Genomic DNA, 20368 nt, shown 5'->3' with positions numbered 1-20368 from the left:
CTTTATTACAATTGCAACTTGCTAGAGATATAGCGGTTTAGACGTTTATCTAAAATGAAATTTACATTTTAGGAGAATAAACATGCAATGCGCAAAATTCACTTCTTTCTATCAAGACATGGAATCCACTTTTGAATTTGGTTTACATTTTATGACTGAGTTTTGTATGGGGTTATACATTTGTGGGAAGAATGGTAAATTTCGTTTTCCTTCAGACCAATCAAGACGTGATCCGCTCGGAGGGAACCGTAATTGATGGCATGAAGTATGTTGATATTGGAAAATTGATGGAGAATTTGAACATGAATGCCACGTCAATTGAAGAAGATAAACAAAAGCTAAAGCAGCGTTTGTTCTGTGGACAAGGGATTGAAACATATAGTCAGAAGGTATGCCATCTCACTTCATATGATTATTTCTGCATACTTTGAACACAATTATAAATGGACAAAAAGTTCATTTAAGGTAATTGAGTAGGAACTCGAAACAAATGATCTAACGTTTTATAGTATATTTTATATTTCCAAAGCAAAGCGTCATGTCTAATATAGCTGCATCATATCGTTGCCCCGTTGTTGTATTTTGCCTATAACATTACTGCAATTTGTATTCATCATTATGTCTCTAGCTAACACCTGGACGAACGAAAAGAATAAAACATGATAGAATTCACAGATTAGTGTATAATTTGAGCATTATAAGCCACATATCCGGTTCTATCCCGTTAACGTCAGCTAGCCAGTTTTCGTCTACTTTAAAATGGTTTTCAAAATAATAAACAATCAAGTGGTCACGTTTTTAATTTATGAAATACATTTGGCTCCCAGCTTCAGACTCTCCAACTTTTATATCAAACCTTAGGCACTGTCTTAACAAATAGTTACTATAGGAATGCAGGATTGTTTACAACATACGCTCCCTAACCTTACGTTTTTTATCGAAAAAGCTGAACCATCTACAGTACTGTTAATCCGAGTTTTCATAGAAAACATGTGCCTCTGGTACCCAAACTTTAAGGACCTCTTGGCAACTTAACATATCCTTGGTACGGTCGGTTTGACTTTTACCATTGAAAGTCCCAAATTTGCTACTAAGTACTATATCCAGGACGTTCTGACAGGGACTATCATCGTATGCACCTTGATTTGTCCTTTGAAATATTCAAGAGTCACGCTCAAAAACAGGAACAACTCACATGGAACAGCAGGAACTCATATAGACTATAACAAAGTACTGCTTCTGCTTCACACACACACACACACACGCAAAAACAAAACCAAATTTGGTACATAAGGAACATCATCGTGGTCACATAAACGGCTATTCATAAGTAAGCGTTGCTAAATCGAAAGGTTGTAATTAATACATCTATGGATAACGTTATACATGACAACTAATCACATCTGCATTTTCGTTGTTATATATTGCATACTTCGTTTAATCTTCTAAACATCCTTTCGTTATCCCATGCGTTATAGCATCTATTTCCCGTGATAGCAGACGTAGTGGATGACAACCCATTATAAATCTGATTGCCGAGAAAGGATTATCTTAAAGTTTGAATTTACACACAGTAAGGACACTAATAAAGGACCTGTCTAGTTAACTTTATATTTGTGTTTTTGGCAACCTTGTCTGAAGTTATATGTATGTTTCCTTTCAACACACTTGTTAACTTCCGACACCTATTTTCATGTTTATTTTATTGAAATATGATGCTACTTAGCACTGATCTGCGTAGCAAAATATTGCCATAAGAGGCCATGAAAATACCAGGTGAGGCACGAAATCAAAAGGTAGAGCAAGACCTTCTTTACTGCAGATGCATATGATACCAAATATGAGATATTCAGTTTCATGGTTTCGGGTGATTAGATGCGATTGGGGATTTTTCATTTCCTTTCCATTTACTAGAACTATAATACAGATGCTTACAAATGTAATTTGTTTCAGAATGCACTCCCCAGTACTCTCAGTTATTTAATCATCGACGTCATACTATAATTCAGCATTATTTAATTTATTTAAATACAGGATAATTGTCCCATGGATGAAGCTACTCTATATTGAGCAGTCACTGTAATCAAACAATTCAGCTACATTTTGTATTGGATACAATTATGACATATGTATACATTTCCTCCACTGCTTTATCTTGTAGTATGTAGCTTATATAGTCATAAAATGGTGTATCACATAACGTATTGTGAAATTGTAGCATTAGAGACTTGAGACTGTAATTAGCCGTTTGATTTGAGGCAACAATGGATTATACGTGGCCCCACAAGTTGACCAGTTTTGACTATCACATACATATACATATGCAACACACAAATTTGTGTGTATTTGGTGTCTATCAATGGAACAGTAGCAACTATACCAAAGGTAAATTACAGGCCGGCGGTAGCTGCTATATTATTTCAAAGCAGAGTTGCTCAGCCGCCATATGTTTAACAGTACAGCTATTCCTATAGTCACTCTACCTTTCACACAGACACTTGCATGAATGGACACGAGTAAAATATGTACCAAGCTACTTAAATCATTGCCATTCCTTATGAGCATGGCTACTGAACTGGGTATTACAATCACAAGTCTGATAAAATGCAACTAACAACGTGACTGGTTCAGCATAGTGGGACGGTATCTAATGGAATCTTTGTCAAACATTTTCGAGTTTTAAATATAATGCTTTCTTCATATTGTGTGTTTAACTAATGTAATTTCTGAATATTTATATGAACTATGAATCGATTATAAATATACCAGTGCCGAAATTTCACACATTCCATGTTTCCTTTTTCTCTGTATTCCGATTATTATCATGCTTCTATCGCACATTCCATGTTTTAATCATGATACAGTTTAAATAGCAGTGTTTAGAGAAAGACAGTTACTACTATGAAGTTACTTGAGCCCTTTAGCGCAGATCATAATATGTAAGAAATCTTATTATGAAAAGGTATATTCTTTAACAAAAGTGAAGCATGTCGAGTGCGCTAGTAAATATTGAAAATTAGAGGGATGGGGAATATCTAGCTCAAGAAGTTGAGTATTTATATAAGCAAGCAATTATTTAGGAATTTAAAATGTTCCGTTTAACAATGGTTCATGATATATATACAAGAGAGAGAGAGAGAGAGAGAGAAATGGAATGGTGTGTGGGCTTGCCACCACGACCCGGTTGGGTTTTGCACTACCCAGACAAAACCGGCAAAGATATTTTTTCAGAAGAACCTCTTATCTTTCCTGGTCGGATTTCAGTATCGAAATAAAACAAAATGATGGTCTCTGGTTGAACCATTTGCGGTGAGAGAGGGGGTGGAGAGGCCGTGTACACTGGGCGTGGAGAAACCTCACTCCGCATAACATTTTCTTGATTATGTACCAGACAACATTTTCTACCCGTCTGCTCTAATTAAATTGAAGTTGATATATGGCGATTATTATAAAACCATTTAAACTATTGTTGAAATCTACGTTAATCTGCTGGTTTATATCAAAATATTGTATTTATCTAAATTACTTTAATAGCAACATATAGAAAATATATAACTTTTAACAAATAGGAAAACAATACCACAACGCTGTATTAATAATCATAATATAACACGTCACCACACTAAAACTATATTAGATTTTATACAGATTGAACAATATATTTTTAATATAAAGGCAAGGACATCCGTTTTAATTTGCCATACAGTTTCTCCATATCGTTAAATATAAACATAAGAGATGTAATCAATCTTGCACTAATGCTAAATAAGGACAGATCCATTTCTTACGCTTGTGATGACACTTTTCAAATGACTGATTGCAACAGTTTCACTACGTTAACATATGTGCAGCTAATAATGTCTGTACGAAACACTAAAACTGACAAAGACTGATCAAAACAATTTCAGTTATATTATATGAAGAAAACCAGTACCCTTTATTTATTCCTTATTTTTCGTTCATAATGCTGTTCATATTTTTGTGTTGATGATCATCATTTAAACCATGTTCAATCAAAACCTGATTAGAAAGACGGAATTCAGTTGTACACGTAATATATAGATTTAACAATAAAAGGTGAAAGCAACACCCAATATGTCAGCACACTAACACTGCAAAATGTTTGTACGCGTTATGGCTCCCTTTATAATTAATATAGCATCCATATCACCATTTTGCCACTTAGCAATCATCGTCATGACAATCATCTATTATAATGCGATTAATAGAACCAATACTGATACATAATAATGTGAATTAATCACTTAAAACGCTAATATTATATTTGAATGCCTCAAACCCATCGGAAACAAATGTATGACTAACTTTTCCTAACATTAAACGTAACTCTCATTTGACTGCTCGCGTTACCCCCACCAAACATTTCTGTCTCATTTCATCATCAGAAAGGTAGGACAAGCAAAACTTTGACACACTTAACTGGAAAACGGTAATAACGACAAACACTATTACAGTAGTCGTATAATTATTTACAAGTTTCAGATCAGAGTATTAACATTTTTATACTTAATAATTTACCACTTTTTCTTACATTTAACCGTCTTAAACCTTTTCTTATTTATGATTACTTCCAAATAAACGAATAGCTGAGTAAATAAATACTTTAGTTTTGACAACAATAGTACTCTGTTAGAACAGGTTTCATACAAAATGAAGTATGGCTACGCAGAGGACCTTTAGCATCACTGGTCACACACACATTTAATTGTAAACTTTGTTTCACTGCAGGTTAAAGACGTTCTTACCAAAAAGGTGCGAACGTACAAGGATTTAGCACAGAAGCTGCTGGAGCTTTACTCTGTCGTAATAGCAACTGTCCAGAACGAATCGTTTAAGGAAAATATGAGTGAGGTGACAGACCAGAGGTTCCCACATTATGAAGAGGAGTTAGAATATATTAAGACAATGCTTCAGAACATGAAAGATGAATTTGAAATTGTTGTCTCCGGTATGGCATATTGCCTGCTAATTATTATGTGGTTTGTTTGTCAGAGTTCTATCACATACCAACTCGGTGTTATATGTATTTACGATCAACGTGCCATACTAATAAGGCGTTTATAGCATTATGTACCATACCCGTTACCATTAAAGGATGATGGCAGTGATAATCATACATAAATCAAATAATCCTTCTTGTTTAAATGTTGCTATATATACAATGCCTTAAATGTGCTGGGTAGATACGTTCCAATAACATTGAAACATTTATTAGCAGGAGAATTTCTTAATATAAAATATACGTCTGTGTTACATGTCGCAGTTAATTTTTTTTTATTTTTTTTTTTATTTTTTTTTTTTTTTTTTTTTGTTTTTAGTGAAAGAAAACTTGACAAACAATTAGGAAAACTCAACATCATATATGAACTTTGCATTTAAAATATGTAATACAGACCGAGGTATATCATTGCCTCAGTCGTCCTAAAATATCGAGAACAAATGCTGCGATAGAGACAAAGCGATATAGATGTAGAGAAAATCGTAGTATCAATTGCAACAAATGTCAAGAGGTAAGACATTAGACTGAATTATTGTCACCCTGCGCTGCTATCATAAAAAAATGTACATTATATCTTTTCTAAAATATGAGATCGAAACGTCTGAAGGAATGTTTTATTGTTAAACAACTAGCTCTGATCGTCCTGCCAAATCATCATAACCTGTGAGCACAAACGAATATATTGATACAAACATTGCTGATTTTATGTGAAAGCCATATGTATAGTAACTCTATAAAACCTGTTGAATACAATACGCTTTAGCTTCGTGCTGTAGTTCATATTATGTTAAGTTATTCGATACAAGCAGAATACAAAATCAAACTTACGGTAATGAGAATTTATGAATTTCATGTTTGTTTAGAATCTTATTGCAGCAAGGCAAATCCCCTGCAACAAATCTGGAAATAACCAATAATGGATACGTTGGCTATAAAATGTAGACGTTGTAACTTTAGTGCAATGAGGTGGTAATAAATAGAGATTATACAAGCTGTCCAAATACGGCCCCGTGCCTCAGCCAATAATGTACGAGTGTTAGAGGGTGCCAAAACTCTCCACATTTCACTACTTTTATCGTCTCTGGTTGACACATCATGAACTTTAAAATAGTGCACACATTCAAAATGCTGTAATTATAAATTATCTGTCTGATATTTATATTGTGCTTTGACGAATTGCAAATGAAAACAGAAATCTAGAACTAATGTAAAAGTTACAATTGCAAATGAAAACAGAAATCTAGAACTAATGTAAAAGTTACAAGTTCACTAGGAATGTTCTCTGCCCCCTTCAGAACATAAGGTGGTTAAAACAAATATCATTGTACGTACCCCTGTGAAAATGGTTGTTATTAAATATCAAAATATAGAAATATACTGCTTCACAATCATGCCAGAACTTTACTTCATAAATTTCAGAAACTTAAATGTAAATTGGGATAAGCAGTTAGTGCGTATGTTGTATTTCTCTGATTGCATTGTGATGAATAATATTATTTTGTACGACAGCCTATTAAGAGGGTGTCTGCTCTGACAAGAACGGAGCCGCAGATTCACCCATGTCATTTGACCTAGCACTTAGCTTACAATTCCTCAAGATGATATCGCCAATAATGTGTTAAAAGTGCTATTCAAACTAGAAAAAAACATGAGAACATCACTTTTGGTCATCTTTGTTCAATACCATTTGGGGTATTATTACTTGAAAAACTTTGTAGAAAATCTCAATTTCTAGATGCAAAACCATTTTTATTTCTTACCGCATTTTTTTGTGACATCAGTAGTAATAACTGAAACAACTGATCAGAGTAAACTCCTTTCAAGTGATTATATAATGTTATGATTGATCTCGTACTGTCACTATTGACAATGTAAATCTACATAACTCAAAAGGGTTGCTCAGTTTGATACTGATTCAGGCAACATTTGCCCAAGTTGTCGAATTCAGGGACTGGAGCAAATCTAGCTAATATAATGTATTAATTCAAACCCATTTAGGATATTTTTATTCTTTAGTCAGTTGTATAGGTTTTCTTTGAATTTAATTTTTTTAATGGCAGAGGAAAGTATGTCTGTCTGCTATTACAGCCTACTGGTGTCTTCATTATATATGTATATATGATGCATGCAGCCTAGGCATCGAGTTCGATCAGAGAGATAATGCAATTACGAACATTGTCTATGAGTATTGGAGCTGGTAAAACTTGACAATTTGCGAAACAACGTCTAATCTTTAAAATTACCGAATACGTGCGATATTATTAGCACAAGGGTAATAAACCTGATTTCCTACTCAACCTACATTGAAATACAGTTGTTCTTGTTGTGTGTGTTGTCTGTTTTCGAGAGTAAAGTATAGGATGCGCTGTGACTTATGGCAAAAACTCACCAACAAAAATTAAAAGAACTAATGAGTAATTTAAAGAAGACAATACCGATAACAGAGCATAGTATGTACTTTGAAGATTCCTGATGAGTAACCCTGAGTTGTTTTAAATGGGTTGGTGGAATATTTCTGCATAGTTACTTTTTCTCCACAATATTCTTCTGTATTCAAATGTTCTATGTAAAATTATTCTGGTGACAAAATACTGTATTTATGATTGTGTTGGGTATGTGAACGATTCGTATGTTGCAAACGAAAACAAGTAATTGCAGCATATCATCAAAGACGTATATGATAACTACACACGCCATCGTGAGTGTTTTGTAAATGTATATTTTAATGCTACTTTTAATATTGCTTACGATGAATTTTGGAGATGCATATGTAACTTTTGTCTCGAAAGGTTTTCTGCGTTAGATCGTTTAGTATCACAACACATGATTCATTTTGAACACATTTTAATATGAATCAAACTTAAATTTCCTTAATTACGATATTGTACATGTGCTATTTGTTAGGTTTTATTTATTTAAAGCAGTACTAGTTTTATGACTCTAGTTTTACCTTTAGAATTATCAACCATTTTCTCACTACAGGCGAAACAAGTTCGGGTAAGAGTACATTTCTAAATGTACTTCTAGGAGAGAGGATACTGCCATCGCACCATTTGCACACAACCGCAAGCTTGTGTCGGTTACACAATAGTGAGAATAAAAGGATAGAATGCATCGTCAAAGACCGAATTGTCGACATCATAACTTTGAAGGCAGATTCCAGGAAACTTAGAAAAAAGTTAAAATCAATAACTAAGAAGTTACTGTGAGAAGATGGAGACGATGAACCCCTCAAAGCCATTGATATATATTGGCCAATATCCTCACTGCACGTAAGTTTTTTGCGGTTGATGTAACATTTCTGACGATGTCTTTAGGTAGCAGTTGTGTGCTGCCATATTGGTATTCATCATCTTTAGACGTAATGATTGTGAGTACAATTCGTTATAGGAGAAATGTGAATGGTTTTTATGACCAACAATTGCGCTGTCTTAATACAGGTGCAAAAATAGCGTCGCAATGCTAGCATGTATACAAAAGCAATCATAGCTGTAAGGGATGAAATGCATAACCTTCGTTTATCTGTAAATTGTAGCATTGTTTATGGTATATGTCATCTGGTAATTATATAAGTATTAGCTAATATCTCAAAATATGTTTATATCTTGTACAACTGCATTTGAATGTTTCCTAATCTGTTATATTCGAATGCGTTTGGAGTAGACTTAGATGTACCAAGAATATATTTACAAAATCACAAATGAGCTTTTTCAATATCATTTGCATCGTAAAACCCCTAACCATCAGGCCCATTGTTAAGGATGGGAGCTGTCTTCGCGTCAAATAGACGAAGCAATCCACATACGGATAATCTGTCAAATTTTGAAAGACTATTCTTCAAAATGTGCATAGCCTTCAGCGCCTGCAAGGATACAGTTTTCAACCACACATGTCAAGAGCATATTAAAAGAAAAAAATGCGTCCTCAATGCTTATAATATGGTTCAGTCGTTACCATCTATACGACCATAGGACCAATTTTCGTAACTTTCTTCCATATTCACGTATAAATGTTCACTTTAAGCATCATATACATGCAGCCAATTTACCATATTGTGTAACTGTCGAGCAGTGTAAACAAAGACAATCAAATCGTCTGCATATAATTGGAACAACAGCTGTAAGGTTTTTAGCGACAATACCCTGTTTCCTTCAGCTGAAAAGGTTTTCAAATCATTAAAAAGAAAACGAAAAGAATAAGGGCATTTAAATACGCCGGTATTAAGATTGTTGGTCTTAACACAAATGCCTTTTCATCATTATAAATTGCCATAAGGATTTTTAACTTTTTTGTTTTTCCACTAATATTCAACTAACTAGCCTTTGGTTCAATACTTGTCTCTATATCATATTAAAAACTTTATCATAGTTCATGCCTAATTCATGGATTCGAACCCGACATTTTATTAAATATTTACAAAGTAATGTATATACTACACATTTTGTATCTGCTATTGAATTCCAAGATCGAAAGTCTGCTTTTTCGTCGCCCAGTAAATCGTTTTCTTCCACCCATTCATTTTTCCTTTTTTTTAAATCTATGGAAACGCTCTACTTAATATAGGTAATAGGCTAACGCCACTGTAATTAGAGGGTTCATTTGCATCCCTCTCTTTCACAATTGATATGATAAGAGCCTTTGACAAATATTCTGGATAATATCCATCATGGAATAGTTTTTCAATAAAAGTGTTTATATTGGAGCTATTATTTTTGCCTGAATATAAAGAAGTCACTGGATAAAGAATGTATTCGCCACCTTTGTCATATTTTAGTTATCTCAATGCTGTGCGTACCTTCTTTTTCTATCTAAAGTTTCATTAATTAGTTGAATGATTTCATTTTCCTGAATGTGGACAACATAACTGGATAAAATTAAAATTTCTTAAAATTATTCACAGCAAGTTCCAGGAGTGATAATGTTTTGCATACCGGTACTTTGGTTCTTTGCAAGGCGCCATAACGATTGAATATTTTTTAGAGTATAAAGCTTGTAAAATGATTATATTTTGTTTCAATTCATATTACTTTTATTTGCTTCTTGTAAAAGATGTAAACATATTTCTATAAAATGTATAATCTTCAATTGATTCACTTGCGAATATTAATCTGAGCTGTTTTAAAATTTTGAAATTTTAAAATAATAATAATAATAATAATAATAATAATAAATATGTATTATGCAAGTATTTTCGCGGAAATTGCGTACGTGTGAAAAACTGGTGACCGAATGTTATCTTCTTAAGACTAGAATGGTAAAGGTTAGATTGTTTTATTTAGATTGAGGTCCTTAATCATTTACAATATTAGTATCCAGCTTCCTTCTTTACGTCTGAGTTATATGTCTGTTCGCCCAAGGTTTTACTAAATTTGTAATATATGGAGGTACACGTCTAAATGTCCAGTCGAGTTGCAGTAGTTGGCGACCTTCCTGTTGAATTTGCTGCGCATGTGGCTTTTGTGAGTATTCATTCACTCTCTGACATCAACCGTATCTGCAACATTCTGAGTGGAATGTACGATGCTATCGGGTATTTCTGCGCACGTAAGGTTTACGTCTCCAATATTGAAGCAAAACGCTTTCCGAATTCGACCGATTGAAGAAAATAAAATAATGCAATGATTACGATTTAAAAAGAGGCGATTGTCACCAGAATATTCTGTTCAATATAATATCAATTTTGGGCAGACGGGACACCAGATCCGTGTTTTAAAAACTCGCAATTTGTCAGCCTGTTGTGCTCACAGCTTTGAAAAAAGGTGTACTGTTTGTCAATCGGGCTATACAAATGAAATACATTACCTTGGACTTTCTCTGTCAGTAGTTAAGTCGAATATTTAGGTCAGGATTATAGCTAGTTTTACAATATGCACGCAAAAATGCCTATAAATGGCAAGCTATATAAAGCAAATTAAACCGATCTTGTAAAAATAAATTAGTAAAGTTCAACATGGTATAAAATACTAAGATATTATTCTGAAGAAAAACATCAATGAATAGGATGTAATGTGTTTTCAACGTCTTATTTATGGGGACACATTACTAAATAATTTAGAAACAGACTATACGCCGCGGACTGTCTTGAGAATCCTGTTCTAGCGGCAAGTTGACACGTTGGATAACAGACGATATTGGGACGGGTTGCAAAATTGGAAACTTTGCTTAGGATGCATACTTTTTTTAAGGTATACATTTCCATCTTTGATATAATATATTTATTTCCATGATTCTAAAATATGTATAGTAAATGGGATGTAAAGGGTCACAGGTTCAAAAAGGTCATAGAGTTGGTCTTCGTGTTGACATTTAGAAATCACATTATCATATGAATCTCGAGTCAAAATGCGGGATATTTTTGTACACGTTATGAATATCACATTTGTTAATTAAAGTACGGTCCTTCTCACTTGACAAAAATGCATTTTTGATCCAAAATAGCAGGTAATCTAATGTTTACAGAAATCACGTATCGTTGCGCAAAATTACCCGACACGCAGAATTGGCCGACATGGTGGGTATATAAAAAGATAAAATGTGTGTGCGCTGTATATAAAATATACCTCAAGTTTTATAAATGTATCACTATCGTAGAGAATATGTACTATATATATATATATATATATATCACTGTGTCGGCCATTTATGTGCGTCGGGTAATTCCGCGCAACGATATGTCATTTCTGTACACATTGGATAACGTGTTATTTTGGAGATATCACACTTGTTGCAATTGTTCACAACCTCAACTGGAGTTCCCAAACCAGGAACAGAAAGGAATCTTACTGGATACTCCACCTTCGAACATTGAAACCAAGCGGTTTAAACCAAGAACACTAGTAAAAGACAACCATGCACAAATACAATTACCTTTTGCAGACGACACATTTTCTTTTAAATATTTCTCTAAATTTGCTTAATAGCCTATAATGACTACTATAACAATGAAATATCCTGGATCTAATTTGCGCTTACATACATTTACATAAAATAACAGATGTCGTTATGACTCATTGATTTCTAAGTCAATACAAATATTTTCCACTATCAGCGACAAGTTGAAATAAAATAGTTGACACATAATAAAGTTAAAAGTTTGAATTCCTGTAGAAACGGCCATGTAAAGTTTTGCAAACATAACGGTTACCGTTTTTCTGTTTAAATTGTTTGCCTTGTCCATAATTTGTATATGCCTTTGAAAAAACTCATTACAGAGTCGAAAGCGCTTAGGCTAGTAAGATACTAGTTTTGCACTGTTCTTTGTCAGTTTATTGCATTTATATATATCCAAAAATCATGCAGTTTCTGAAAAGTAATTACGTTTTGTGTTATGTTCTTGTCTTATTGATATCATTATGATTCATACTTTGGCACCCCAAACAAAGCTTTTTGGCTGCATTGGCACTAGACAGAGCAAATGACGATCTTTTCGAATGTACTGCATCTTTGAAAAATCGTTTATGTCACGGAAACACTATACGAAAAACCAACATGACAGTAAAATGCAGCAAGTTATAGAACCTGGCCAAAATGCTTTTGATGCTCTTGAATTTATTCGTTGTTTTGTTTTAAATTATACATTATGAAAATACATTTTTGATTTCTTTCATTGTTTATATTTTTATGTCTGATTCTTTCACCTTGAGCAAGCGGTCCTAGACCGCCACATACAGCCAATCGTTTATGTCTTCATCAGAAGCGCTATTTCGGATTCAATAAAACACATTGAAAAACCAGCCAATGTCAACAGTATACGTCAGCATATATGGCTCAATTTGACCTGGATCCATATTCCAATATTTTAAAAAACACTGCCATCAAGTAGCAAGAATATAACAGGCAGTGAGACACTCAATATCGTCAACATTAACTATCGTAAATTTCCATGGTTGTTTCAATATGGACATTACTCGAACTATGACGTAATATAAATATGTTATCTGTGACTGACACATTGCATAATTGATCTCGCAATTATTGTTGTTTTTTAAGGAAAATGTTGTGCTTGTTGACACACCTGGAATTGGCGAGCGAGATGCTCTGACGAAACAAGTTGTTGAGTATGTTCCGAAATGTGCAGGGTATATTTTCGTTGTTGATAGCTCCCATGCTGGCGGAGTTCAAGATTCTGGGGTATATCTCTCTATATGTATATATTTATATCTATCTATCTATCTATCTATCTATCTATCTATCTATATATATATATATATATATATATATATATATATATATATATATATATATATCTGTATCCATGTATCTATCTATCTATCTATATATCTATCTAATATCTATTTATCTATATATCTATCCCCTCTCCCTTTTAATATTGTAAGTACACATAAAATGTTGATCAAGTTATGACAAGATAAAAGCCGCATGCACTGTTCAACCAGCTCTGATGTCGGGGACAAAGTGTGATGTGGATTAGTCAATAGCGTGAATTTTGTTCAGACATGCGTACAGTCTGTATGTTCTTGAGTTGACATGGTATGCATGATCACATTCTGAATCGAATGAAGTAGTAAGCACATTCATTTTTGCTCTGCCATTTATTATGTTAGTTAGCAAACACATATGTAAGCACAATCATCCTGTGCATGTTAACAAAATAATAATAATGATAAGGCATATACAACACCACTCGATGCATTTGCCTGTAATTCACATGGTATATTCATAACATGACTTCAGATCTTTGAGTAGACTGTACAAATTATACAAACATGCCTAGTTAAATACATTATAGGCACGGCTATGATACAAATGCAACAAGTAAATCAACAACTATTTTTCGTCGAATGGTATAGTGAAGTTCATTTTTTTAAAAACAAACAATGTGTGTTCTTCCTTCCAAACATCTATGAAACGGTTAATGGCTTATGACTTGAAAGAACATGTTTCTAAGGCATACTCAAACAAGTATGTTCGTATCATCAGTGCTAATTGATGCTTTATGGTTATTTGGTAACTTTATTAATCGTTTTCCGTGGTTAGGATGTTCTTGAACAGAAGGAAATGCCACAAAACGGAGTTTATTCTCCTATTTTAATTCTTTAAATGAAGATTCTTGGTTTTGTTTTGCCGTAAACGATCAGGTTTTATTAACAGGTACACTATTTGAAATGTAACTTCAGTAAATTTATGAGGAATACGAAGAGCATTTAAGTAATGTTGATAACAGAAGAAATCTTATCGCAAATCTGGTGGTGGAAAATACAAGTTTACGCTACATGATCTATATCGCTTCTCTTCGTATATAAGCAATCAACATTCATTTGTGCAATCAAGCGAGGACTAATATGGTTACAAATGAAGCAATTCTACTAAACCGCACAATCAGAACAAGTATGGTAGAGTAGACCAAGAGACCAGGAAATGCTGTACTAATATTAATTATAATTAGTGCATGATTATAATATATTAATAATATCTCCGCTGCTTAATATAATCATTTCAATAGTGAAACAAATTACTAACTTAAAACTGTTTTGTGTAGTTCATCGAATCGCACTATTTTTCTTTCCATAAGCCAGTACAATCCAGCACGGTTTATATTTAGAGCACGAACTCCCCGTTAATTAGCTAATGAGCGTTCGTATGCCACTGTGTCTTGTCGGATATTGAAATAGTTACTACTAGACCGAGACACACAAGTAAGGTTTATTACTTTCCATCTTTCAAGAGTTATGCCTCAATAATTGATGCGGATGATTTTTTGTGTATGGTGTACTGACAGGGTGATATAAATGTTCTCTCTGTAATCTCAACGTTTGGTGCAAATACACTGGTTGGAAATATTGTATTTAAAGTCTGCAAAGATAAGAATTGAAATTCTTTCGAAGAATATGCCATACGATGCGGAGATGCTCATTTAGTCATGGACGGTGATCATATTTGCCCAAACAATCCACGCAATTCAAAATTAAAATACATATGATATGCATGACATGCAGTCAGCATAACAACATGTGTTGAAACAACAGCCTATGCGAACAAGAAGGGTTGGTTAAATTGCGGTACATCTACATTAATAAGTTATATAGAGGGAAGATATAAATCTATTTCATTAAATTTCCTAGTAAGTGGAAAGTTAGAATAAGAACAGCGAGAAACCGCATGCCTTCCCTTCGCACCCACACAGTACGTTTAGACACGCCCAGATATGGAGGACAGGGGAAAAAACGAAATTTTCACTAAATTGTACATTTATCGTCCCAACACTCGTTTAAAAGTATACTTTTTTAATTCAAATAACTTCTTCTCTTTCATCAATCGGTTGTACATTAAAGCTTTATACACCTAGGTATTTAGAAGAGGAAATATATAATATAATATAATATAATATAATATAATATAATATAATATAATATAATATAATATAATATAATATAATATAATATAATATAATGTAATGTAATGTAATACAATATAATATAATATATAATAATATAATATGATACAATATAATATGATACAATATAATATAATATAATATAATATAATATAATATAATATAATATAATGTAACACAATGTAATATAATATAATATAGCAACATGAGAATAGACAAGAATCTGAAAAGTTTGCGATATATTTCCATAACAAAACAAAATCGAAACTAGGACAATGGGTGTAATTTGTATAGATCATAATAATTGAACCGATCGTCCAGGTATGTTTGTGTTCAAAGCGGCGGTGTTTTGGACAAAACTTATATTGATTACACGCAATAACGTGGACATTTCAAAAACACGATTTGGGTTCCATGCACTGTAAACAAGATCTGAGATATGTCAATTGGTTTACATATGATGGGGCCATTATACCGTTTGAGTTAGGGAAATGTTTAGCTTGAACACAATTCATTTACTGGCAACTCCGCAGTGCGTTATGGGTGGGTGAACTGTATGTCCCACCTACCAAATAAACTGTCCTGTAATAGCCATTTTACGAGTGAAAGATTATATATTTTCCTTGTCCTTCAATTTGTTCCATAAAATTGTTCCATTCGTTGCATATCTAAGAGTTTGCCGTAAATAGGTAGTTCTTGTCATTAAAACACGCATTATATATCATCACATTTCAATTTGTTCTATTTGTACACAAGTTGACCACTTAGCATTATTGCTTAATTGCTTAATTTTAAAAATGTTTTCAGTAAAGGTAGGATGATAATTCTTTGATAACTTGTATGTAGTTAATATTCTAGCTGTTTTACATATTTTAAATTTAAGGGTTCCATATATGTTAGTAGTTAAATGGACGAAAACATTTACCAGTACATTGGTATATTTTATTCCAAGCATGACTTACCCCCGTCATGTTCTCTGATCATTAAAAAGTTATTGTACGTCGCAGTGTCTGGTTTGTTAGCGAAATACAGACACATTCCATTATTAAGGCACTTGGTACACCACTTCACAAGAAATGCTTCTTGGTTTTAAAAAGAGTAAACGCATTCAGTGATCACCAACAAATCCTAAATGTTCTTGAAGAGGCATTATGTTCAAAGCCTACTTGACACTCAACATCCAAGAAAGTTACGTATTCCATTTTGAAGATAAATATTTTGCTGCCTGATTATGTAATGTCAAAGTAGACTGTTCTGTTTAAGATTCGTTTAATTCATTGCACTTTAGTTTGCATATGTTACGTCAACTGATGTGTAAGCGCCCAAATTTGCAGGAGTGTAGTAATGAAGCTTTTAATACTGTTCTTCTTCTTTCTATGCTAAATTGTAGACGTAGGTCATTGTACCGGAACGAAAAAGAATATGGGATACTTAATGCCTTATCAATTATCTCTAATTGTATCAAAAATGTGTTTAAAGAAAATAAATCATAAATCGGAGATTATGTTATTTGTATAAGACAAATGAAATTCGTTGTTGGATGACAATCGATAGAACCGATAAGCGGAATCCAATTTAAGCGTTTGTGTGTATGTGATTTGGATTTGTAATGTGGCTTTAATAGTTTTCCAGTCATATCACTACTATGTCTGCGGTGTCACAGTTTATCGTGATGTCTAACACATAGGCATCTTGCCGAAGGCATGTACCATTATGTCCCATTCAGTTTCACGTACTTGAAATTAGACCGATAAGTCCTGATATACATCTTAATAGTGAGCACATAGCGAGGCAGCATGTATTTTCATATTTATAAGTCTTTGGTATGACTGGTTGAAACCCGCAACTTCCCGCATCCGCGTCGGTCGCAAGAAGCACTATGGCAATTGGTACGGTCTTCAATTTAAGTGAATATATATATACATGCAAAAATGCGTACACATATATTGAACAGCTCATCCACCAACTAAACTAGTATGGCGAGCAATGTAAAACCTTATGTCAAGCTTATGCAATAGTTCATGTTGTGGCCAACGTTCTCTTATTATGATCTTAAGTAAATAATAATAATAATAATAATAATAATAATAATAATAATAATAATAGTAACAATGAAGACTTTGTATAGTGTCTAATCTTTAGAAGCTATAACCGCTTTACAACATTAGACAACACCTATAAGATAAAAACATATATAATGATATGATTCCAAAAACAAGCACCATGAAATTAGAAAACATATAAAACGCTGCTGAAAATATTTAAGGTAGGAAACATTATTAGGTCTTAAAGTTTGTTCTTGAAGCCGAAATAAGTGAGTTTTGAGAGCCCTCTTGAATGAGATCACTGTGTTTGTGTGTCTAAGTTCAGTGAGCAATTCATTCCAAGTTGCTGGCCCCTGATATCCAAAGGAACGATGTCCATATGACTTTGTTTTCCTAGTGGGAATACTGACTATACGATTGTCAGAATAGGAGCGTAAGTATCTTGCTGGTGTGTACACATGAGAGAGGTCGGATAGGCATGTTGGACTGGAGTCTGTCAATGAAACGTAACACAGATAACATACTTTGTGTTTGATTCTGGATCAAATGGATAGCCAGTGTAGGGTACAGATCAGCGGGGAGGTGTGCTCTGATCGTGGTACTCTAAGTATGATCCGAGAAGCTGTGTTTTGAACGTTTTGAAGTTTCTGGAATAGATATTGAGATGAACAAGACAGAGCTGAGTTACAATAGTACAGTCTTGAAAGTACTAATGAACACACTAGTGTCTTAGTGGCATCAGCTGAAAGATAAGTGTGAATGGCGCTGATGCGTCTCAGCTCAAGATATGAAACCTTGCATTTGTTCATGACATGTTGGTGCAATGAGAGAATACTGTCCAGTGTAACACCTAGGTTTCGTACTGATTGTGTGAATTAAATGTTGGTGTTGCTGATATGTATTGTTTGAGGTAAAGGATGTGAATGAGAAAGTCTTTGTGTTGTGATCAGAATGGCCTCAGTTTTATCATCATTCATCTGCAGCTTGTTTCATGTTATCCATGATTCCACATCAGAAATGCACATATCTACTCCTTGGATCATAGCATCAACTTCACTTGGGTGGCTAGATTTGTACATTTGGGTGTCATCGGCGTACAATTGGTGAGAAATTTGATGTTGATCTATGACACTTGTGTGTACAGAATGGAGAGAACAGTTCCAAGAACAGACCCCTGTGGAACATCACAACATAGATTAACTGGGCTGGAGTGTATTCCATTTGCAGACAGAATTTGTGTCCTTTTGGCCAAGTAGAACTGGAACCACAGTAAGGCTGTGTCATGAATCCCAAATACATGCTGGAGTCGGTGACGTAATATATCATGGTATATTGTGTCAAATGCTGCAGACAAATCAAGGAGGGTGAGGACTGTAAACTTTCCGCTATCCAAAGCAGAGAGAATGTCATTAACTACTTTTAGAAGAGTGGTTTCAGTGCTGTGGAGAGGACGATATGTAGATTGTACATTGATAAAAGGACTGTTTGAGTTCAGATGAGATATAAGCTGGCATACAACAATCTTTTCTAAGATTTTTTATATTCATTGGAGATTAGAAACTGGGCTGTAGTTCTTTAAATCGTTATGGTCTAGTGTTGGTTTCTTCAACAGAGGCTTTACAATGGCAATTTTAAAAAATGACGGGAATTCCCCGGAGGACAGAGAGGTATTAATAAAATATGTTAGTGAAGATAATACTTGATCTAAGCACTCAAGCAGCGGTGATGTTGGAATTGGATCAATTTCACATGACTTTGGTGCACTCTTCATCAGGATTGTACGTACGAAATCAATAGAGACAGGTTCAAATGCTGCGAATGGTTGCCGTTCAAATGATGTATCTAAGCTGTATGGTGACGACGAGTCAATTTAAATTGTGGTGTCAAGCTTATCTCTAATGGTTTGTCTTTGTCAAGGAAGATATTTGCAAACATGTCCGGAAGGTCGACTGGAGAGAAGGTAGCTGGAAGTGGTGTAGATTTGTTCCTTGACATTAGCTTCCTAGTAATCTCGACGAGCTCTTTACATCTGGAACTTTCTATGATCTTAGTAGTGTAGTGGGCTGACTTCGCTGCATGGACTTTTTGTGACATTCTTCTTAGCGGCTACATATATTTCCTTATGAATAGTGAGTCTGGTGGAAAGCCAAAGCCTCTCAGCTTTACGGCGGTCTCTTTTAGCAGTGCGAAGCTGGTTCCTAACACTGCTATACCATGGAGAACACTTTTAAATTGATACTCTGCACTTGGTAGCTGGGGCATGTTTGTCGAGCAATGAGCACAAGCAGTTATCGAGTTGTTCTGCAGTAGGAGGTAAGCAAGTTGTTAGGTTTCCTTGGATGTCATGCATTAGTTTGGTTCTATTTATCATACAGGTTTCTCTTAGTAGCAGATAAAGGTGGAGGGTTAGGGACTGATACGTCAAGATGGCATATAATGCAGAGGTGATCTGATGCAAGTTCATGGGATACCAGGGAGGACCGTATAATGTTATCATCAGGTCTATGAAGAATCAAATCTAAAATGTGACCATGTTTATGGGTGGGTTGGTTAACTGACTGTTTGAGGTTGAAAACATTAATGGAATCTATGAGTTTTAATCTGTTTGGGGTTTCCGGGAGTGTCAAAGTAAAAGTTGAAGTCTCCTGGAATAAGCAGGTTGCCACCTATCGAATTTCCATACTACAGGAGATTCGGAAACTGCTCCAAAAATAGAGAGTCAGTCAGCTTGTTTTTGGACTAGTTTAAATGATGTGTGGTCATAATTGAATGTTGTGGTGTGGTTAAGACATTTGATCATGGAGTTCTTTGTGATGACAGCAAATCCACCTCCGCGAGAGTTAAATATATAGGCATTGGATTTTGCCTAGAAAAATGACTAGGTAAATATTTGTATCACAGTTACATTATTTAAAACATAAAGCAGTCAAGCTGCATTTCATGCTGATA

The 20368-nt window shown here is 34.2% G+C and overlaps 2 protein-coding genes across 2 annotated transcripts in view; both read left to right on the top strand.

Moving 5' to 3' along the window:
* Window positions 1-13142, top strand: part of LOC149786740 (uncharacterized) — a 66303-nt gene extending 53161 nt beyond the window's left edge. The window contains exons 9-12 of the mRNA XM_089977246.1: window positions 216-389; window positions 4750-4969; window positions 8003-8292; window positions 13010-13142. Coding sequence (XP_089833372.1) covers window positions 216-389; window positions 4750-4969; window positions 8003-8229 — 621 coding nt within the window. The 3' untranslated portion in view covers window positions 8230-8292; window positions 13010-13142. The remainder of the gene's footprint in view (window positions 1-215; window positions 390-4749; window positions 4970-8002; window positions 8293-13009) is intronic.
* LOC149786739 (uncharacterized) overlaps window positions 10417-20368 on the top strand; it is a 28351-nt gene continuing 18399 nt past the window's right edge. The window contains exons 1-2 of the mRNA XM_089975970.1: window positions 10417-10479; window positions 13010-13150. Coding sequence (XP_089832096.1) covers window positions 10417-10479; window positions 13010-13150 — 204 coding nt within the window. The remainder of the gene's footprint in view (window positions 10480-13009; window positions 13151-20368) is intronic.

The sequence above is a fragment of the Sinohyriopsis cumingii genome, chromosome 12 (genome assembly GCF_028554795.1).
Source record: "Sinohyriopsis cumingii isolate HCF-2022 chromosome 12, ASM2855479v2, whole genome shotgun sequence".
Classification (NCBI taxonomy): domain Eukaryota; kingdom Metazoa; phylum Mollusca; class Bivalvia; order Unionida; family Unionidae; genus Sinohyriopsis; species Sinohyriopsis cumingii.
This window is presented reverse-complemented; position numbering and strand designations above follow the sequence as displayed.